The sequence below is a fragment of the Notolepis coatsorum genome, assembly GCF_963971535.1.
Source record: "Notolepis coatsorum genome assembly, chromosome: 6".
Taxonomy (NCBI): Eukaryota; Metazoa; Chordata; class Actinopteri; order Aulopiformes; family Paralepididae; genus Notolepis; species Notolepis coatsorum.
In genome coordinates, this window is record NC_140170.1 from 84,433,441 (window position 1) to 84,454,779 (window position 21,339).

The following is a 21,339-nucleotide window of genomic DNA, read 5'->3' on the forward strand; positions in this document are numbered from 1 at the left end:
GTAGCCTTTCCTGATGGGGACAGTGACACAAAGTAGTCTCCCTTTATTGCAGCGTCTTAACACTTACTGCAGGGTTTAAAACACTTACTGCAGGGTCTTAACACTTACTGCAGGGTTTAAAACACTTACTGCAGGGTCTTAACACTTACTGCATGCAGAGTCTTAACATTTACCACTCCTAACATTTACTGCAGCGTCTTAACACTTAATGCAGGGTCTTAACACTTACTGCAGGGTCTTAACACTTACTGCAGAGTCTTAACATTTACCACTCCTAACATTTATTGCAGCGTCTTAACACTTACTGCAGGGTTTAAAACACTTACTGCAGGGTCTTAACACTTACTGCATGCAGAGTCTTAACATTTACCACTCCTAACATTTACTGCAGCGTCTTAACACTTAATGCAGGGTCTTAACACTTACTGCAGGGTCTTAACACTTAATGCAGGGTCTTAACACTTAATGCAGGCAGGGTCTTAACACTTACTGCAGGGTCTTAACACTTACTGCAGAGTCTTAACATTTACCACTCCTAACATTTACTGCAGCGTCTTAACACTTACTGCAGGGTCTTAACACTTACTGCAGGGTCTTAACACTTAATGCAGGGTCTTAACACTTACTGCAGGGTCTTAACACTTAATGCAGGGTCTTAACACTTAATGCAGGGTCTTAACACTTACTGCAGGGTCTTAACACTTACTGCAGAGTCTTAACATTTACCACTCCTAACATTTACTGCAGCGTCTTAACACTTACTGCAGGGTCTTAACACTTACTGCAGGGTCTTAACACTTACTGCAGAGTCTTAACATTTACCACTCCTAACATTTACTGCAGCATCTTAACACTTACTGCAGTCAACATTTACTGCAGGGTCTTAACATTTACTGCAGGGTCCTAACACGTACTGCAGGGTCTTCAAAAGTACTGCAGGGTCTTAATACTTACTGCAGGGTCTTAACATTTACTGCAGAGTCTTAACACATACTGCAGAGTCTTAACATTTACCACTCCTAACATTTACTGCAGCGTCTTAACACTTACTGCAGGGTCTTAACACTTACTGCAGGGTCTTAACACATACTGCAGAGTCTTAACATTTACCACTCCTAACATTTACTGCAGCATCTTAACACTTACTGCAGTCTTAATTTGAAATATTATAGAATAGCAGGCTTATAAATTACCTTATTATAGCCAATTCGCACATTTATATATATACATATATTATCTTTCAAATGGCTGAGTTCAATTTGCATTTAGTATCACCAGGCGTGCAAAAGAAACATAATGAAATCGACTGTACTTTTTTATTTTGATCAGGGTGCAACCGTTTTGAAACTAATTTCAATCTAATTGTTGCTGCATGCTAAAAATAGGGAACTGCGCTTCAATATTTGTCAATAACGTTACGTTTTGTGGCTATTATCCCGAATAATAAGAGTTATTAAAAAAATGCATACAGAATTATGAAGCTTGAAACCCCATAGTGTGAGGTTTTGTCCATTGCTCACCTACTCGCTCTGTTCCTTTAAGCCTACTCGCTCTGTTCCTTTAAGCCTACTCGCCCTGTTCCTTTAGTTTCTGTTAATCAATTGCATTCTCCTCACCTCACTAGCCCCCACCCTCGCGTTCGTTTGCTCTCAGCAGCCACACCCTTGGACTACCTGTCATTATGTGTTTGATTGGTCTGGTGCCGAACACACACTTTTAGTTCAAGTATCAATTACCTTCACGCACCTGATGTTTATTCTAATTAGTTCCCCTGTGGGCTTTAAGTACCTCGCTCTTCCCCTCTGTCCCTTGTCGGGTCGTCCCGTATCATTCCGTATCATATCCCTATCACCAAGACTCCTTCGGGAGGTTCTCTGTCTGTTTATGCTGCTTTCATCTCCGGCGTGAGATGCACTCTAGCCTTCGCCTCCTGTCTCCGTTTGCCTGAAAGGAGACACTGGACTGCGCTCTCTAGAACTTCCACGGGAGGTATTCCAGTGTTCCACTTCAGACCTCCGCGCAGCAGACGTCCAGATGCGCATCCAGACCTCCGCGCAGCAGACGCCCAGACGCGCATTCAGACCCCCGTGGCGACGCGCTCGCCCCGTTTTGATCCTACTCTCTTTACGCACAGCGCCTGGGTGAGTTTTTATGACTGTCTTTGATCCTATTCGTTTTTCGTGTGTTTAAAGACACTGAAGATATCCAGCTTTTTGTCAGACTGTCACTCACCCAGCATCAGCTTTTTGGATTGTTCATTGGGATAATATTTGGCCTTAACATCGCTCACTGTGTGTATACACACCGAAGATATTATCACTTGGATTTGTGTTTGGGACTTCGCTCACAGTGTTTATTTGCACCGAAGATTCTATCACGTGGATTTGTGTTTGGGACGTTTACTCACAGTGTGTATTTACACCGAAGATTCTGTCACCTGGATTACTCTGCTCTGTTCCCTACTGTACTCTGAGTTAAACCTCTCCCTCTCTCCCTCTCGGTTCCGTTTACCACCTCGGAGATTCTGCCGAGAGAAGTCTGCCGAGCAGCTCTGATGTCACCGTCTGCTTCCCCAGACTAACCATCCCGGGAGAAGCTGCAGAGCAGCAACATTTCATTAATGCTTTTATCCCAGGCGTTGTCTGTTTTCTCTGTCCCAGTATGCAGCTCCAGCCCTCGCCCTGTTCCAAGGCCTTACCCTGTTTTCTCTGTCCCAGTATGCAGCTCCAGCCCTCGCCCTGTTCCAGGGCCTTACCCTGTTTTTATCTAGTCCTTCCAGTCCTCCCTCTCCCCAGCCCGCCTCCGCGGGCCTCTGTCCCTGTTTCCCCACTCTAGTCCTCCCAGTCCTCCCTGTCCCCAGCCCGCCTCCGCGGGCCTCTGTCCCTGTCTCCCCTCTCTAGCCCTCCTAGTCCTCCCTGTCCAGTCCTCCTAGTCCTCCCTGTTTCCTTCCTTGTCCCTTGCCCCGGCCCTGTTCCATTAGCCTTTCCGTTAGCCTTCCCTTAGCCTCCCCTTAGCCAGCTCGCCTCTTAAAGGCACTGTACCTTTCCCTTCTTGTTATCCAGTAATTTGTGTTCTCCCTTAAAGGGACAGTGCCGGTTTTTCTGTGTTGTTCAATAAATGCCCAGTTCTTGGCTTACTCTCATACCTGTCTTGTGTTGTGCGATTGGGGTCGGTTACAAACCATAACAGTACGACCCGACCAATCGACGACCCCAGCCAGCACAGACGGTGTATGTTGAGTTTGCCTTTTTTTTTTTTTTTCCTCTAGTTCCCTGTTAGCTCCCCTGTTAGCCCTGTTAGCTTCCCTGTTAGCCCTGTTAGCTCCCCAGTTAGCCTGTTGACTCCCCTGTTTGCTTCCCTGTTAGCCTCGTTAGCTCCCCTGCAGCTTGTTAGGCCTCTACTACCAGCATGGCCCCAGTCTGCTAGCTTTGCCCCGGCTGCTAGCACAGCCTCTATGTTAATGCAGCCACTTGCTGCTGGCATAGGCCCTGTAGCTAGCCATGCCCAGGCAGCTAACCCAGTCCCTCTGCATGGCCCCAGTCTGCTAGCTTAGCCCCGGCTGTTAGCACAGCCTCTATGTTAATGCAGCCCTTGCAGCTAGCATAGGCCCTGTAGCTAGCCATGCCCAGGCAGCTAACCCGGTCCCTCTGCATGGCCTCCACTTTTTGTGTAGCCTTCCCACTGCTAGGACTGCTCCTTCAGCTAGCAAGGTCAGTTTTCCCACTGCTAGGACTGCCCTTTAAGCTAGCAAGGTCAGCTTTCCCACTGCTAGGACTGCCCTTTCAGCTAGCAAGGTCAGTTTTTCCCACTGCTAGGACTGCCCTTTCAGCTAGCAAGGTCAGAGTTTTTCCCACTGCTAGGACTGCCCTTTCAGCTAGCAAGGTCAGCTTTCCCACTGCTAGGACTGCCCTTTCAGCTAGCAAGGTCAGTTTTTTCCCACTGCTAGAACTGCCTTTTCAGCTAGCAAGGTCAGAGTTTTTCCCACTGCTAGGATCGCCCTTTCAGCTAGCAAGTTCAGTTTTCCCACTGCTAGGACTGCCCTTTCAGCTAGCAAGGTCATTTTCCTCCCTCTGCTAGAACTGCCGCTTCAGCTAGCAAGGTCAGTTTGCCCCGCTGCTAGGACTGCCCCTTCAGCTAGCAAGGTCAGTTATCTCCCACTGCTAGGACTGCCCCTTCAGCTAGCAATGTCAGTTTTTCTCCCACTGCTAGGACTGCCCCTTCAGCTAGCAAGGTCAGTTTGCTCCCACTGCTAGGACTGCCGCTTCAGCTAGCAAGGTCAGTTTGCCCCACTGCTAGGACTGCCCCTTCAGCTAGCAATGTCAGTTTTTCTCCCACTGCTAGGACTGCCCCTTCAGCTAGCAAGGTCAGTTTGCTCCCACTGCTAGGACTGCCCCTTCAGCTAGCAAGGTCAGTTCCCCACAGCTAGGACTGTCCTTCCAGCTAGCTTGTTCTCTCATGCTGGTCCAGCCCTGTCTGCCAGCCTAGCTCCGGCAGCTAGCGCAGCCTCTATGTTAATGTAGCAGTACAGCTAGCATAGGCCCTGTAGCTATCAGTGCCCTGGCAGCTACCCTTTCCCTCTGCTAGCCCCTTCCCTGTTCCCCTCTCCGGTGCCCCTGTTCCAGCCCTGTCTGCTAGCCTAGCTCCGGCAGCTAGCGCAGCCTCTTTGTTAATGTAGCAGTACAGCTAGCATAAGCCCTGTAGCTATCTGTGCCCTGGCAGCTACCCTTTCCCTCTGCTAGCCCCTTCCCGGTGCTCCTCTAGTTACCCCTCAGCTCCTCTGGTTGCCCCTCAGCTCCTCTAGTTACCCCTCAGCTCCCCTAGTTACCCCTCGGCTACCCTGCCCCAGTTGCTAGCCCCACTTTTGTTGTGGCTTCCCCTGCTGGCTTGGCCCAGTACTTTTTGTTTTGTTGCCTTGTTTTGTCCCCTGCCACTCTGTCTGTATTTTTGGGTCGCCGGGTGGCTCCCGTGGAGGGGGGGGTACTGTGAGGTTTTGTCCATTGCTCACCTACTCGCTCTGTTCCTTTAAGCCTACTCGCTCTGTTCCTTTAAGCCTACTCGCCCTGTTCCTTTAGTTTCTGTTAATCAATTGCATTCTCCTCACCTCACTAGCCCCCACCCTCGTGTTCGTTTGCTCTCAGCAGCCACACCCTTGGACTACCTGTCATTATGTGTTTGATTGGTCTGGTGCCGAACACACACTTTTAGTTCAAGTATCAATTACCTTCACGCACCTGATGTTTATTCTAATTAGTTCCCCTGTGGGCTTTAAGTACCTCGCTCTTCCCCTCTGTCCCTTGTCGGGTCGTCCCGTATCATTCCGTATCATATCCCTATCACCAAGACTCCTTCGGGAGGTTCTCTGTCTGTTTATGCTGCTTTCATCTCCGGCGTGAGATGCACTCTAGCCTTCGCCTCCTGTCTCCGTTTGCCTGAAAGGAGACACTGGACTGCGCTCTCTAGAACTTCCACGGGAGGTATTCCAGTGTTCCACTTCAGACCTCCGCGCAGCAGACGTCCAGACGCGCATCCAGACCTCCGCGCAGCAGACGCCCAGACGCGCATTCAGACCTCCACGCAGCAGACGCCCAGACGCGCATCCAGACCTCCGCGCAGCAGACGCGCTCCTCACTCCAGACGCGCATCGCTTCCTAATACTCTACGGGAGGATGCGTCTCTCCGAGCCAGGCGCGCTCTTCCGCGCAGACGCGCATCCAGACCTCCGCGCAGCAGACGCGCTCTTCACTCCAGACGCGCATCGCTTCCTAATACTCTACGGGAGGATGCGTCTCTCCGAGCCGGCGCGCTCTTCCGCGCAGACACGCTCTTCACTCCTGACGCGCATTCAGACGCACTCCAGATGCGTCCTCCGTACCGGCGCGTACTCCAAGCAGACGCGCACCACTCAGACCTCCGCGCCAGATGCGCCCTCCGTACCGGCGCGTACTCCAAGCAGTCGCGCACCACTCAGACCTCCGCGCCAGATGCGCCCTTCGTACCGGCGCGTACTCCAAGCAGTCGCGCACCACTCAGACCTCCGCTTGGACCACCCGGTTCCCCGTGGCGACGCGCTCGCCCCGTTTTGATCCTACTCTCTTTACGCACAGCGCCTGGGTGAGTTTTTATGACTGTCTTTGATCCTATTCGTTTTTCGTGTGTTTAAAGACACTGAAGATATCCAGCTTTTTGTCAGACTGTCACTCACCCAGCATCAGCTTTTTGGATTGTTCATTGGGATAATATTTGGCCTTAACATCGCTCACTGTGTGTATACACACCGAAGATATTATCACTTGGATTTGTGTTTGGGACTTCGCTCACAGTGTTTATTTGCACCGAAGATTCTATCACGTGGATTTGTGTTTGGGACGTTTACTCACAGTGTGTATTTACACCGAAGATTCTGTCACCTGGATTACTCTGTTTTTGGGACAAGTCACTTCTCCTGTTCACCTGCTCTGTTCCCTACTGTACTCTGAGTTAACCCTCTCCCTCTCTCCCTCTCGGTTCCGTTTACCACCTCGGAGATTCTGCCGAGAGAAGTCTGCCGAGCGGCTCTGACGTCACCGTCTGCTTCCCCAGACTAACCATCCCGGGAGAAGCTGCAGAGCAGCAACATTTCATTAATGCTTTTATCCCAGGCGTTGTCTGTTTTCTCTGTCCCAGTATGCAGCTCCAGCCCTCGCCCTGTTCCAAGGCCTTACCCTGTTTTCTCTGTCCCAGTATGCAGCTCCAGCCCTCGCCCTGTTCCAGGGCCTTACCCTGTTTTTATCTAGTCCTTCCAGTCCTCCCTCTCCCCAGCCCGCCTCCGCGGGCCTCTGTCCCTGTTTCCCCACTCTAGTCCTCCCAGTCCTCCCTGTCCCCAGCCCGCCTCCGCGGGCCTCTGTCCCTGTCTCCCCTCTCTAGCCCTCCTAGTCCTCCCTGTCCAGTCCTCCTAGTCCTCCCTGTTTCCTTCCTTGTCCCTTGCCCCGGCCCTGTTCCATTAGCCTTTCCGTTAGCCTTCCCTTAGCCTCCCCTTAGCCAGCTCGCCTCTTAAAGGCACTGTACCTTTCCCTTCTTGTTATCCAGTAATTTGTGTTCTCCCTTAAAGGGACAGTGCCGGTTTTTCTGTGTTGTTCAATAAATGCCCAGTTCTTGGCTTACTCTCATACCTGTCTTGTGTTGTGCGATTGGGGTCGGTTACAAACCATAACACATAGACCACTACACTTCCGCGTTACATTGAAATCGGGGAGGAGATTGCGGGGGGAGTATATGAATGAATGTGGACGAGAGCCGTGATGTAAGTGGTTGCCGATACGGCTGTGGGGGTGCTAGAGACATGATCGAATAGACGTTTATGCGTCTCGCTCTCCTGAACACGGCGTGACCCAGAACTAATCGATCAGAACTAAATCGGCAGAGAAAAAGCCCATTTTAAAGCACCTATTCCGCATGGACATGCGCAGAGTGCCCATGGAGTCTGGACAACGCGAGATGACGCTCGAATGAATGTGGACTGTTCTATCAGAGGGGGGAGCTTACATCACGGCTCTCGTCCACATTCATTCATTTGACCCCCCCGCAATCTCCTCCCTGATTTCAGAATCCCGGAAGTGTTACGGTGGTCTATAGAGGCTTTCAGGAAGTGTAGTTCTGAAAGATCTAGTGCTGTCGTCTACAAAATGGCCGCCAAAAACTACAATTCCCATGGTTCAAAATATCCAAAATGGTCGCCCTCGCGAAATAAACAGATTGAAAAGTAAAATCTATCTAATAACACTTTAACCTATTCCTAAACTAACGTATTGATGATAATATACATTACAAATGCTGTTGTGACATGGTTATGATGTTTATACTTGAATACGTTTGAAAAAAAAACGATACTTTTGTCAAAAATTCTGGAGAGATTGATTTATGACATGATGTCATTTGCGGTCCGCCGACTTACTGCAGTCTTAACATTTACTGCAGCGTCTTAACACTTACTGCAGGGTCTTAACACTTACTGCAGGGTCTTAACACTGCAGAGTCTTAATATTTACTGCAGTCTTAACACTTACTGCAGAGCAGGAGCGTATCTAGACCAACCACTGTACTGGGGCACAGGGGGGCAACCAGGGATTGCCGATTTTGCCCGGTTTTCGGGCAGATTTTTAAACTATTATTTTTAACTTTATTTCGGTTTTAGGGTTAGGTTAGATGCATCCATCTGTATGGTGAATGGGAGGGGTTTGTCTGATGTTAAGGCCTTGAGAACATCACCCACTGCCTTTGGAGCAAGGACCAGAGCCTCTGCCTTTGTTCTTCCTAAAGTCATTTTCTTCACTATTTTGGAATCATGTAGAATCTTTTGATTGAGCTTGTTTTTTTAAAGAAAAACTGTATCATTTAGATGCCTTTATTTCATATTCGACGCAGACGGTAGGCTATATATAGCACATTTAGTTTGGTTTTCAGTTTTCAATCCATAATAAGTTAACAGAAAAAATAAGTACACAACCACATTATTTCAACCTAATAAAACTATGTTTATTGTCATTGTTTTAAGAACACAAGGTGACTTGATAATACTCACATTTTGAGTAAAAAGAATCCAACTGGTCACAATGGTGACCGTAATAATGTTTTTGTTATAAGGCTCTGAAAATGTTACTGAATGATGTATCAATGTATTTACAGCTAAATTGAAATAATAAAGGGTCTACTCTCAATTAAATATGTGTAGTGTCACATGACCAGAACACAGCTCAGTCGTCGCAAGGTTTAACTGAGGCTAACATTAACATGATGGCACACCCTCCTCCAATCCCTCCACCGGAGCAAGGCCAGAAAGAGAGAGGAGAGGAGAGAGAGAGAGGGAGAGAGAGAGAAAGACGTTCAACATGCTGCAGCGCCATGTGTAGGAAAATAAACAGCTGCCTACCTGTGATCCCTGGCACTGTTTTGCTTTACTGAGCTCCGTTATCTGGGGGCTGTGTTGGTTGGTCCCTTTAAGCTGCACACCGGAGCATCTTTTAATCCAGCTGTTTGCTGTTCTCTGATATTTTCGGACACTTCGAGCTGACATGGGGATATCTTTTATCCTTGATTTGATTGTCTCTTTGTTTGGCAAGCCTTCAACATAAGTACACACAGCACGGTCCTTCTGACACACAAACCCGTAGTAGTCTGTCCACAAGGGCTGGAATGCCCGAATTTCCTTTGCTTTAACTTTCTTAGCTGGCGGGGTTGCCATCATGACAGAATGCAACCATGGCCAGCTGACTGCTGACAGCTGAGCACCATGGGATGTACCATGTATTAGCTGTCATAGGGGTGTGCAAACCAGTCAACTTACAAAAAAGAGCCTGTTGGAGGATTTCAACAAGATAAATGCGACAACAGTGCAAAATATTTCACTATAATATTTCAAAGCGAAGTAAAAAATAAAAATAAAAAATTATTATAATTTTTTTATCACTGGGGCACAGCTGATCAACACTGGGGCACGTGCCCCAGTGATAGTGGTCTAAATACGCCGATGCTGCAGAGTCTTAACACCTACTGCAGAGTCTTAATACTTACTGCAGGGTCTTAACATTTGAGCATTGAGTCTGAAATTGTTTAGACAGGGGAAAAATATATTCCGAACATTGAAGACCCAAAGATAAAAAGGTAGTACACACACTATTATGTTACCATTGACTGAAGGAGTGCTCGTTGTCTTGTCAATGTAACATAATGAGGAGACGGTAGCCAAAGTAACCAACAAAAGATATTTAATTTATATTTACCATGGCTCGTAAAAGAAGAGTAATGACAAACAAAACAGAACTGTACAAACAGGATCAGCACCTCACACAGGGGAGAACAGGACAGTTATACAGGAGGGGATGACGAGACAAGACACACCTGGGTTGATTACAAATGGATACACCTGGGAGGGAAACGATAAGGACTACAAGACCAGGACAGGGGACTACAACTAGACATAACACATCACACACTGGGAACACCTGATCAGGGTACAGACACACCCCACACGTAACACCCCCGCACCCAAATGTATCTCCATAACCCCAAGGCGTAATGGGGGAATGAACATAAAAAGAAAAACATAACAGTAAACAGTAACCAAGGCCATTATCAATCGGAAGTGGGCAGCATCAATCCAAAGTCCAGCGGATCCGGAGACTTCCAGATCATGTCTCGCCGAGGCCAAACCATGATCTCTGAAAAACAAAGCAATATTAATATCCAGGGCGGCTACGTGGCGTAGTGGGCAAGGCGCTCCCCACGAAATCTGGAGACGCTGGGCTTGCCTGTTCGAGCCCAGCGCTCCACATTTGCTTTCAGTTTAGCTGGTCGTCCGTACTAATACACATTGGCCGTATTAGGGGGTGGGAAACTGATGGGTGGGGATCGGGCGTTGTGGACATCGACTCCTACAGGTCGGTTGGTGCGCCTGCGCAGTAGAATCAGGAAGTGTCAGGGGCAGCGTGAGCCTCCCACGCGTTACTCCTCGCCACTGAGAGATCGAGCTGCGCAGGTGAAAAGATGCGACTGCTGTTACCTCAAGTACCGGAGGGGACTTGTGCTATGTATGACTTAGTCCACATTGCAGCTGGCTTGTGGGAGGCAAGAAACAGCGTTTGTGACAGGGGAGGGTTGAATTGGATGTTACGAAATTGGGATGGGAGAAAATATAGAAAATGGGAGAAAAAGTGGATAAAAAAAAAAAAGCAATATTAATATCCAGCAGGATCATATACATTCTGGGCACTTTAAGGGCCAATTAATATAAATATTGCGGGATTCCAAAATGCCCTGTACAGTGCAGGTGAAACGCTGTGAGCTGCCTTGATTTAGCAAGAAAATTCCCTACATTTTCCACTACACTATTTTCCACTATCAATAAAGCAAGTTTTCTTTTTTTCTTTGCAACACTGCATGTTGTTCATCTGCTTATTTCCGATTCAGTCGATCAGAACAACTGGTACTAATCAATGCCAACATATTTGATAAGCTGACTGTGAGGATTGGTTCATTCCCCGCCACACGCTCCGCTCCTTTAAGGTACTGTGTTGATTGATGCATTCCCCGCCACACGCTCCGCTCCTTTAAGGTGCTGTGTTGATTGGTGCATTCCCCGCCACACGCTTTTGGAGCAAGTATCAATTCCAGCGCGCACCTGTCATAGTTTTTTATTAGCGCCCCAGAGTCTTTTTATACTGGGACTTCCCTTCAATCGATGTCGGGTCGTTTTGAATACTTCTGTTTCTGCCTGTTGTTCCCCGTTGCTGTGCCTCGTCTACTCTCCCTCCAGGACATCTGTGGATTGCCGCTGGTGAAGACCTTGTCCCCCATTTTGAGCCGCGCCTCGTTTACCCGCTTTACTCTTGCGCTTTGGTGAGTTTGAACCAAACCCTTTTTTGGACGATTCTGTTTTGTGTGTTTTGAAGAACACTGAAGAGTTCTATTTTTGCTTACACTTGACTCAGCTAAGTTGTGTGTTAAAGGAGACACTGAAGATTATCATTTGCTTGCACTGGACTCAGCTGGGGTGTGTGTTTAGAAGAGACACAGAAGTTTATCGTTTTTGTTTTGCACTGACCCTCAGCTAAATTGTGTGTTGTGGTGAACACTGAAGATATCGTTTTGTTTGTTCTGGACTCAGCTAAGGGAGGAGGAGACCGCACTGCCTCTGTGTGATGTGGACTGTTATTTACCTCTCTCTCTCTCTCTCTCTCTCTTTTCCACCTCGAGTTGAAGCTGGGAGTATCTGCAGAGCCGCTTCAGCGTCAATACCGTTTCCCCACCTCGAACACCAAGAGGATCTGCAGAGCCGCAGATAACTCTGCTGAAGGCAGAGTTTCAAGATTGTTACTTGCTCCTTTTTGACTCTGAAAATAAATACGCCCTAGTATTTGGCTAACTCTGAACTACCTGTCTGTGCCGTGCGTTTGAGGTCGGTTTCAAACCCTAACACTGACTAGCTGGACACCTTAGGTTATTACACACACTGGTTACAGAGTGGGATGGAGGCGTTGTCAAAAAAAAGAAAAAAGAAAAGGCAGCATGTAAAAGGACAGGTAACAAGAGAAAAGGACGCTTCACCGCATTCTTCTTCTGAGGAGAATAACGATGAGGTGCACTGCAAGGCTCTACTAGAATGAACAGCATAATGAACAGATCCGTTTTGTTTTTTCCCTTCTCTTAAAACACAACATGCACTTTTACTAAGGTTCACATTAGAGTTTTTAATGGAGGCAGAAAACAAATCTATTTAGGGGATTGGGAGAAAACGAACTTTGGACCAAGTGGAGCAAATCTGCTTATTGTAGTGGGTTTTCTACCATGCTAGCATCTACGCATGTGCAAGATGGCAAAGCGATAACATGTACAAAATACATACATAAGAAAGATATGCATTAGGCAACAAGACGGCTCTGAGAGAGATTAGCATAGTGTGAGGAATGTCCAGTCTTGTCTCTACTAATGCCTGGGATGGGACAATGACACCAGCCTTCAGTGAGCGTGTACAGTGTGTACAGTGTGTGTGTTGTGTGTGTGCTCATGTGTGCTTGTGCGTGGAGAGTTCAGTGTTCAAGGCTCTGATGGCCTGGGGGAAGAAGCTGAGCCGAAGTATCTCTGTCCTAGTTGCTGGTGTTCGCAGGCGTTTGCCTGACCGCAGCAGCTTGAACAGGCTGTTGTTGGGGTGGTGAGGGTCTTTCATTATTCTGCAGGCTCTGGATTTGCACCTCTTATTATATAGGACCTGCAGGGGTGGTAGTGCAATACCCGTAGTACGCTCGGCTGAGCGTACCACTCTCTGTAGGGCCTTCTTGTCCTGTGCCGTGCTGTTTCCATACCAGGTAGTGATGTTTCCAGTCAAGATGCTCTCTACAGCTCCGGAGTAGAAGGACTGGAGTATCTTCCCCGATACTCTGAACTTCCTTAACTGTCTCAGGTGGTAGAGGCGCTGCTTCGCTTTTTTTTTTACGACTGAGTCTATGTGTGTTGTCCATGTCAGATCCTCTGAGATGTGAACCCCCAGGTACTTGAAGCTGCTCACCCTGTCCACGGTAGCCCCGTTTATCCTCAGTGGTGTGTCCCCTGCTGTTTTCTCCTCAAATCCACGATCAGCTCCTTGGTTTTACCAATGTTCAGGAGCAGGCTGTTGGCCTGGCACCAGCGTTCCAGTACCTCAACCTAGATAAGGACTACAATACCAGGACAGGGAACTACAACATAGACATAACACATCACACACTGGGAACACCTGATCAGGGTATACAGACACACCCCACACATAACACACACACATACACACAGATCTTCAGTTGAAGAATCTCAACAAACATGTTAACGTTTGGGCCTAGCGGCCTTCATTAGATAGGTACTCTTTGCTGTTCGGTCAGGGTTTGAGGTTTTCAGATGAGCACGCCTTAACACGTTCAGAAATGTCACATGGGGGACATAAGTAATGGATTTGCTTTGATTTATACATTAGCTGTGCTTTTTGGAGCCATAATTGCTGCTTGCCTTAACTTGTAGGCTACTGCCCAATTTGTAAATGTTTTCTAATAATTGACAATATCAAAACATGCTAGGGCTGTACCGAATAGTTCGAAGCTTCGTTCATAATGTTGACATTCGAATTCTAAATCAACATAAAACAATTGTAATAAAAAAAAGAAAAAATATTTAATTTGCCAAGGTATGGCGAGTGCCATACCAAAATGACGCCCCTGGGTGTGGGTCAGTCAGGCAGGGAAGGACATAATTTTAGATATTATTTATGCTACACCCACTAAAAATGGTGGGTTTAATACAAGGGAATAACGAGGTGCTGGGAAAATAAATAATTACATTTAGATTTAGACTATATTATTTGAAAAAAAAACATAGTTGTATACATTTTTTGAAAAGATACTAATACGTCTCAAAATCAGCTTCACTTGCAAACAGGCTATAATACTTCAGGCTATATTTCCGTGTGCCCAGCCCTCGTGGGTTTATAAGACACCAAAGGTTCTGTTGCAGTGTTCCATTATTACATTACATTTAATTTCATTACATAAATACAGGTTACAGCTCTTAAACAAAGTATTCTGCCTTCCGTCCCAAGCGTGGCAAATTAACAGCTTCCTGACGCAGTTTTTCATATTCATCCCGTTCAAGACAATATACATAAATGGAGGACATTTGACTAAAAAGTATAGACAACCCTAACCCTAACCTCATTCTCAATTTGCATTAAAGCTGCTAGTCTCTAGGGCTGGTGGTAATGTTCCTGAGCATAAATGTGCACATATGGATCTTTGTCTTTTGTTTAAATGATACTTCACATAAGGTTCTGCACTGTAACTATACAATACGTTTGTCATTTTTGTTTATACCATATATCAACAGACCTATACTATATGAATATACCATTAGATTAGATTGTACTTTATTGTCATTATATTCGCATACAAAAAGATTTGGGACTCAAACTTAAGGTGCAGTAGTGGAATATAAAATCACACAAGTAATAAAGGAGAAACATAAAATACTATACAGAAACATAAAATACTATACAAGAAACATAAAATACTATATTACGGAAACATAAAATACTATACAATAAAACAATGTTACAATACTGTACAATATACAAAATAACAACAATATACAGAATAACAATATACAAAATAACAATCACAGTGTCAGACGGTAGTGGGTGGGTATTGCACTGTGGATATTGCACTTGAGGGGTAGGATGTTGCACAGTGTGGGAGGAGGGGGAAAGGGTGAATTATTGGTGCATAGAGTTCAAGGTGGTGATGGCTCTGGGGAAGAAACGGTCTCTGAGCCTGTTTGTTCTGGATGAATGCAAAGTGAGAGATAGATGCATGTATATGAACACAGCCACACATTCACACTTGATTGATCATGCCTGTCAAGTTAGCTAAGCTGTGTTGACCAAACATACTGAAACTGAACTTGAAGCCATGTCACCATCCTGCTAGGTCACCATGCCCTCCTCACTGTTGCAGTGTTGCATGCACTGCTGTGATGTCATCAGAAGATATTTAGTCCAGCTAAATGAAATTATAGATGAAGATGAAAAGATGAAAAGAATAGTGACAGGGATTGCAATCTTTTTTAATTTACATAATTTCATTCAGCTGTAATTACGGATTTGGTCAAACTCATTAACTCTCAATAAATATGAACAAGACATTTATAGTTTGGGGATTTGTGTGAGTGAGACTGGAAAGCATGAAGGAGCTTTATTTTTGTGTAGAGTATTCCTTTAAAAATATTAAATGAATGTATTAAAAAGCTATCTTTACAGGTACATATAGGATACATATTTTATGTATTTGAAAACATTGATTTAAAAACTTGGCATTTCCATTCACTCCCTCCTTGAGATATATGCCTAAGTCTTATCTCTATCACTTGGGGGCGCTGTTCCCCATCTCTATGTAGGCACAACATTATTTGGTAAATAGGCAGGCACAAAATTATTTGGTAAATATAGGCAGGCGCACAATGATTTGGTAAATATACACAGGTAAGCACAAAATTATTAGGTAAATATAGACCTTATTACAACAAGTTCAACAGCAAAGGTATAGCCCACACACTGACTATTGAACTATTGAATCTACATATCTTTGGAACAATAAACAAGTGCAGAATTAATACCGCATAAGCCTACAAAATGTTTTGGTCAAAAACATACATTTCCCATAATGCAGTGATTTAATGCTGGCACAGCGCCCACTGCAGTCGCAACGGTGTACTACTCAACCCTCAATCATGCCTCAGTGGCTCTCACATAAATTGGTTCTTCAACATATTCTTCTAGGACACAGGCGATAGATCTCACCTGTTTGTTTCATTCACGACAGGTTGCTCGAGTGAACTCGGTGCTGCTGACCAACTGTTCCCAGGCCGAGCAAGTCACGGAATGCGCCAACAAACAACCAAATGCTACACACTTGAATGCGTAATTGAGCGCACAGTGAGGAAGCGCAGTGGATCAGGGACACATCTTCTGACTCTGAGCCACTGAGAACGAGAAGAGAAGACCGATAAGTAGCGTCTCTTTGGATGGACGTGGTGCCGAGTGTTCTGGTTTGTTCCAAATGGTCAGCCGATAAAACTGTAACAAACTGAGATTTTATTTGGAAGTGTAATTGCTTCTATAGGCACCATATTCAGCCTCGAGGTTATTATTCGGACTGGAGACCCGTTTGACTTTTTACGCGTGGGTAAAGAATCTCCGGATGTAAATCGTTATTTTATTTTTCTATTCATTCCGCTTGCAGGGGATCGGCAAGAAGGAATTTTCTTTTCAAAAGGCAGAGTGGGGGATTTTGGACTGCACATTGTTTTGGGCATCGGCTCGCTGTCACACTGAAACGATCACCACTGAAGCCGTTTTGCACAAGAGGTCGGTGCGCGGCGCGTCCTTTTGGAACCATGGGCTGTACGGTGAGCGCCGAGGATAAAGCGGCCGCGGAGAGATCAAAGATGATTGACAAAAACCTCCGCGAAGACGGGGAGAAGGCATCAAGAGAAGTGAAATTGCTTTTATTAGGTAGGTTAGGTTTTATTGTGCAGTGCTGTGGTTGGTCTTCCTCGAGTTTGCTTATAATAATGAAGCCGACGCAAAAAAATACATTTTCGGCTGCCTTGTAAGTTGTAAATGCTTTATAAGTCCAAAACGCATCTGGGACAGGGGTCATACCAGCATCACTTCAGCACGGATTGCGCACGTTTTGTGCCAATGAATCATTTGAAACTGGATTTTGGTTTATAGGTCTAATGTACTTTCATCTAGGGTGTTATGGCTCCAAAACAAGTCATATAGGTTAGTAACTGTGATGTTTTCTTTTTGACAGAGACCAGTGGTGCAATGTTGGGGTGTAGTGTGTAGTGTACCATACTCCTTGCCCTTGAAGCTAAAAGTTGGGAGAGGCATCAGAAAGCATTAGTCATCAGGTTCAGCGCAGGGTAATGTACTGTGCACTCTACTGTAGGTACATGGCAGATGACATTTTGCTCAGAATGCTTATATTTAATTCATAAGTCATCTGGCATTCGACGAAAGATTCATGGGCCGGGTGCCTTGAAATAATCTCGGTGTGCAATATTACATCCAGTGGGCCTACTATATACTTATTATTACAGCTAGTATTAAAAGGCAGATTTTGTTTAGTTCAAAACAATTTCATTGTGGGAATAATATTTATGCAAGCATCATGCCGTCCTACCTGGCATTAGGGTTTTGTTTAGTTTGTTTATCAAGTTAAATCAATATAAAAAATGCCCATATTGCAATATTGTAGATATTGCATTCTTTCATATTGCAATATCAAAATTAATACAGTATATAGTTAAGCCCTAATTTCAGTAATAAATTGGAGATTGACTGTAAATCTGGCAAGGTGGTGCAGTGCCACTGTCAGAATGTTTAGGGAGAGCCTTAAAGGGAAGCACCACCCAAATAAATAATAGCAATATGTCATATCCATGGCCTAGGAAAGTTAAATTAATATTTATGAACATGAGCTACTCTCTTCCAAAATCAGAAACCAGAAAAGTAAGACTAAAAGCTGTGATGTCATCGGGTACTGTATAATGTGTGGAGTGGCTCCATCTAACTAGAAAGGAAGAAATCTCTGCGTGTGTTCATCCGATCGACTTCACAGTAGGGGCCCAGGGGGCGTCTATACTTTCGACAACAAATGTTTGTTTCCGCATTCGAGTTTTGCGCTCTGATTGGCCAGGTCATGTGACATGTGCGGCAATCGTGGGACGGCAAGTTCGGCGCCTATTTCCGGGTCTAACAGCCTGCAAACTACCTAACGCCTAGTTTATCACTGGTTAAGCTTAGGCGACTCTTTCGCAGTTGGTTAAGGTTAGAGTTTGGAATCAGGGCAGGCGTTCTATCGCCATGCTCTAAGACAAACTCTAACCTTAACCAACTTCGAAAGAGCGCCTAAGCTTAACCAGTGTAGAAACTTGCGGTCCCACGATTGGGCGTATATGTCACATGACCTGGCCAATCAGAGACGCGGAAACAAACATTTGTTGTCTAAAGTATTCAGGCGCCCAGGGGAGTGCGGTGTATAATCTGGTGCTATTTGGCCAGATGGTGGCGCTATAACAACATACTTTATGTTTGGACCTGTTATCTCAAGAGCTGTTCATCTGATATAATTCACGCTCAGCAGGTGTATTTCTGAGGACCCAAGGTAGTGCAGTCAGTGATCTTTGGTGCCATTTGGCCAGATGGTGGCGCTATAACAACGACCTTTAAAAAAAAAGTCCATACAGTTTTGTTATAGTTGGCCATCAAAGTTTGCCCAAATACTGAGGGCAGGGCTTATATTACAACACATTTAATATCTCAATAACGCTTTGTGCAATTGCAACCACATTTGTGTAGATATGTTGTCTGAGTGGCATTTGGCCAATAGGTGGCACTGTAGCTAGTAGCATCAGCTAACTATAAAGGGAGGAATCTGTCGATCTGTCTGTCTGCATGCGTGCAGTCTGGTTGTCCTTCGCATATCTCGAGAACCACTAATCCGATTGGCGGGTATATAGCTGGACCCAGGGGAGTGCGTGTTGAATATATATATAATTGTACCATTTGGACAAATGGTGGCGCTCTAGTGCATGTCTGTCCTTCACATATCTCAAGAACTGTTCATCTGATCGACTTGGTGGGTGTATTGCTGAGGACCCAAGGGAGTGTAGTGTGGAGTGTACAGTGGATCAGATGAGTGGTTCTCAAGAACACTGCAAACAGCCATACTGTGGGTCGCCAAGCAATTGGCCCATTCCGAATGGACACATGCTCCGAACAGTCACGCCACGAATGGGCACTGCACTAGTACGTTTAAATAGCCACAATGCTCCTGTCTGTCCTTCCTATATCTTGAGAGCTATTGCTGATAGACCAAGTAAGTGCAGTGTCGAGTTTATTGGATGTACGGTTCTTGAGAACACTGTAAGGAGCAATATCACTGCAACAACGCTGCAAGCAGCACTTTCGTTCCAAACGGGTATGCCCTCCGGACAGGCACGCCTTGACCACGATGCTGCAAGCAGCACTTCTGGGGGCCAAGCAATCGCCCAGTTCTGAATGGGCACGCTCTCCAAACGGCCAAGTTTTGAACGGGCACTGCGTTAATTGACAATGAATGGGAGACTGATTTTGTGGATCCACAGAATGCCTTTAGGTAAATATAGACTGTATACCTTATGAGTGAGTTTTATTGTATAGTAGTGTTCTCAGTTCTGAAACAGAACGTACCCATATACACCCGTATTCGTTCCCCTGTGTGCTCTCAGAGTTTTCACATAGTATTTTATGGTCTTGACTTAGAGTATAGGGAAAACATGTATGAATTCTTAAATTAGGCGCAATTCCTTCACCTTGCTGTCACTAGATGGAGAGGATCTACTTAAAGGAACATGCCAACTTTTTAGGAAATTAGCTTATTTGCCATCTACCCTGGAGTTAGACAAGCAGATACCCTTTTCTTCTCTGTGCATGCACTAACAGCCACACTGTTAGCCTAGCTTAGCGTCATTCACTGGAAGTAGGTGTGCCTGTGTAGCCTAGTTCCCAACACTCCACTCACTCACTCCAAATACACTCAAAATACAACTCCAAAACGTTCCTGTAAACATGTTGTGACCTGTGTATTTACCACATGGAGATTTTTATTTTTATTTTTTTTTACATTTTCGTTTTCTAAGCAGATATATACTCTGAACTATTTTTTGCCGAACCACTGCTGCCTGGGCGCAGTGATTTCATCACCTTAAAAGCCCAGTTAAAACAAAAAAAACAGGGCTTTTGAGGTGATGAAATCACTGCGCCCAGGCAGCAGTGGTTCGGCAATTTTTTTGTTGTGTCTTGCACTCTCAGCACTATAGATGTGAACTACTCTGTTATAATGCTCCCTCCCTCTCTTTTCAAATGGTTTCTAGGGACAATAATTGCTCTGCTGGTTAATAATCTCAGGGGTCCCCTCTCTTTTTCTTCTTCTGCAGAACATGGTCTGAGTTTAATTGATTCGTCCTTTCAGCAGATTGCTGCAGTTCTGTGGGCTTATACTCCTGCTCCCCCATCTCTCTCTCTCTCTCCCCCCTCTCTCTCTCTCTCTCTCTCTCTCTCTCTCTCTCTGCCTGTCTGTTTGTCTCTCTGTTTGTCTCTCTATATCTATCCACTCTCTCTGTCTGTCTCTCTGTTTCCCCCCAGCTCTCTCTCTCTCTCTCTCTCTCTCTCTCTCTCTCTCTCTCTCTCTCTCTCTCTCTCTCTCTCTCACTCTCGCTCTCTTTCTCTCCCTCTCTCTCTCTCTCTCTCTCTCTCTCTCTCTCTCTCTCTCTCTCTCTCTCTCTCTCTCTCTCTCTCTCTCTCTCTCTCTCTCTCTCTCTCTCTCTCTCTCTCTCTCTCTCTCTCTGTGTGTGTGTTTAACAGGATGACGTTTGGGCCGTTAAGCCTGTTTAATATGATGGCCTATAGCTGGAAGACTGAGGTGTGTGTGTGTGTTTGTTTGTTTTTGGCTCAGTTCGACCCTGGATACAGCAAACATCACTCTGCAATGAGATATGACATCTTGGAAAAAGGTCAATGATGCAATTCTACGTTATACATTACATTTTACATTACATTTAGTCATTTAGCTGACGCTTTTATCCAAAGCGACTTACAAGTTCTGTACGACAAGTCATCAGGAAGGGCACAACTCTATCAGCTGAGTAACAATGTTCATCAAAGTGTTGAGTGCTACAGTGTAGGTTAGTTTATTAGGACAAGTGCATGACAGTAAGGTTAGTAAGGGCTAGATTTAATTTTTTTTTTTTTTTTTTTCAATATTTTTTATTTCAGATAAAGTGCGTCTTTAGTCGACGGCGAAAGATTGGACGGGTTTCAGCTGTCCTAACTGGGGTGGGTAGTTCATTCCACCATTGTGGGGCAAATTACTGAGAAAAGGCAGGTTCTCCTTGATGACCCTCCCGAAGCTCGGATAGGAGTGGGTCTGAGACGGCCAGAAGATGCAGAGCGTAGGGGTCTTGAGGGTGTGTAGTTAGAGACCATTGACCGGAGGTAGGCGGGAGCGGTTCCCTTTGCCGCACGGTATGCCAGGTCGAGGGCCTTGAAGCGGATTCGTGCAGCAATGGGGAGCCAGTGTAGGTCCCTAAGAAGTGGGGTGACATGGGCCGACTTCGGTAGGTTTGAGATCAGGCGGGCCCCTCCATTCTGAATGAGTTGAAGAGGCTTGGTGGCAGTGGCCGGGAGGCCAGCAAGCAGTGTGTTGCAGTAGTCGAGGCGGGAGATGACTGTGGATTGGACGAGGA

At 45.8% G+C, this 21,339-nt stretch overlaps 1 protein-coding gene across 1 annotated transcript in view; it reads left to right on the forward strand.

Moving 5' to 3' along the window:
- The first annotated feature begins 16,101 nt into the window (after positions 1 to 16,101).
- The window catches only part of gnai2b (guanine nucleotide binding protein (G protein), alpha inhibiting activity polypeptide 2b), a 283,026-nt gene continuing 277,788 nt past the window's right edge, over positions 16,102 to 21,339 (forward strand). The window contains exon 1 of the mRNA XM_084317689.1: positions 16,102 to 16,558. Coding sequence (XP_084173815.1) covers positions 16,441 to 16,558 — 118 coding nt within the window. The 5' untranslated portion in view covers positions 16,102 to 16,440. The remainder of the gene's footprint in view (positions 16,559 to 21,339) is intronic.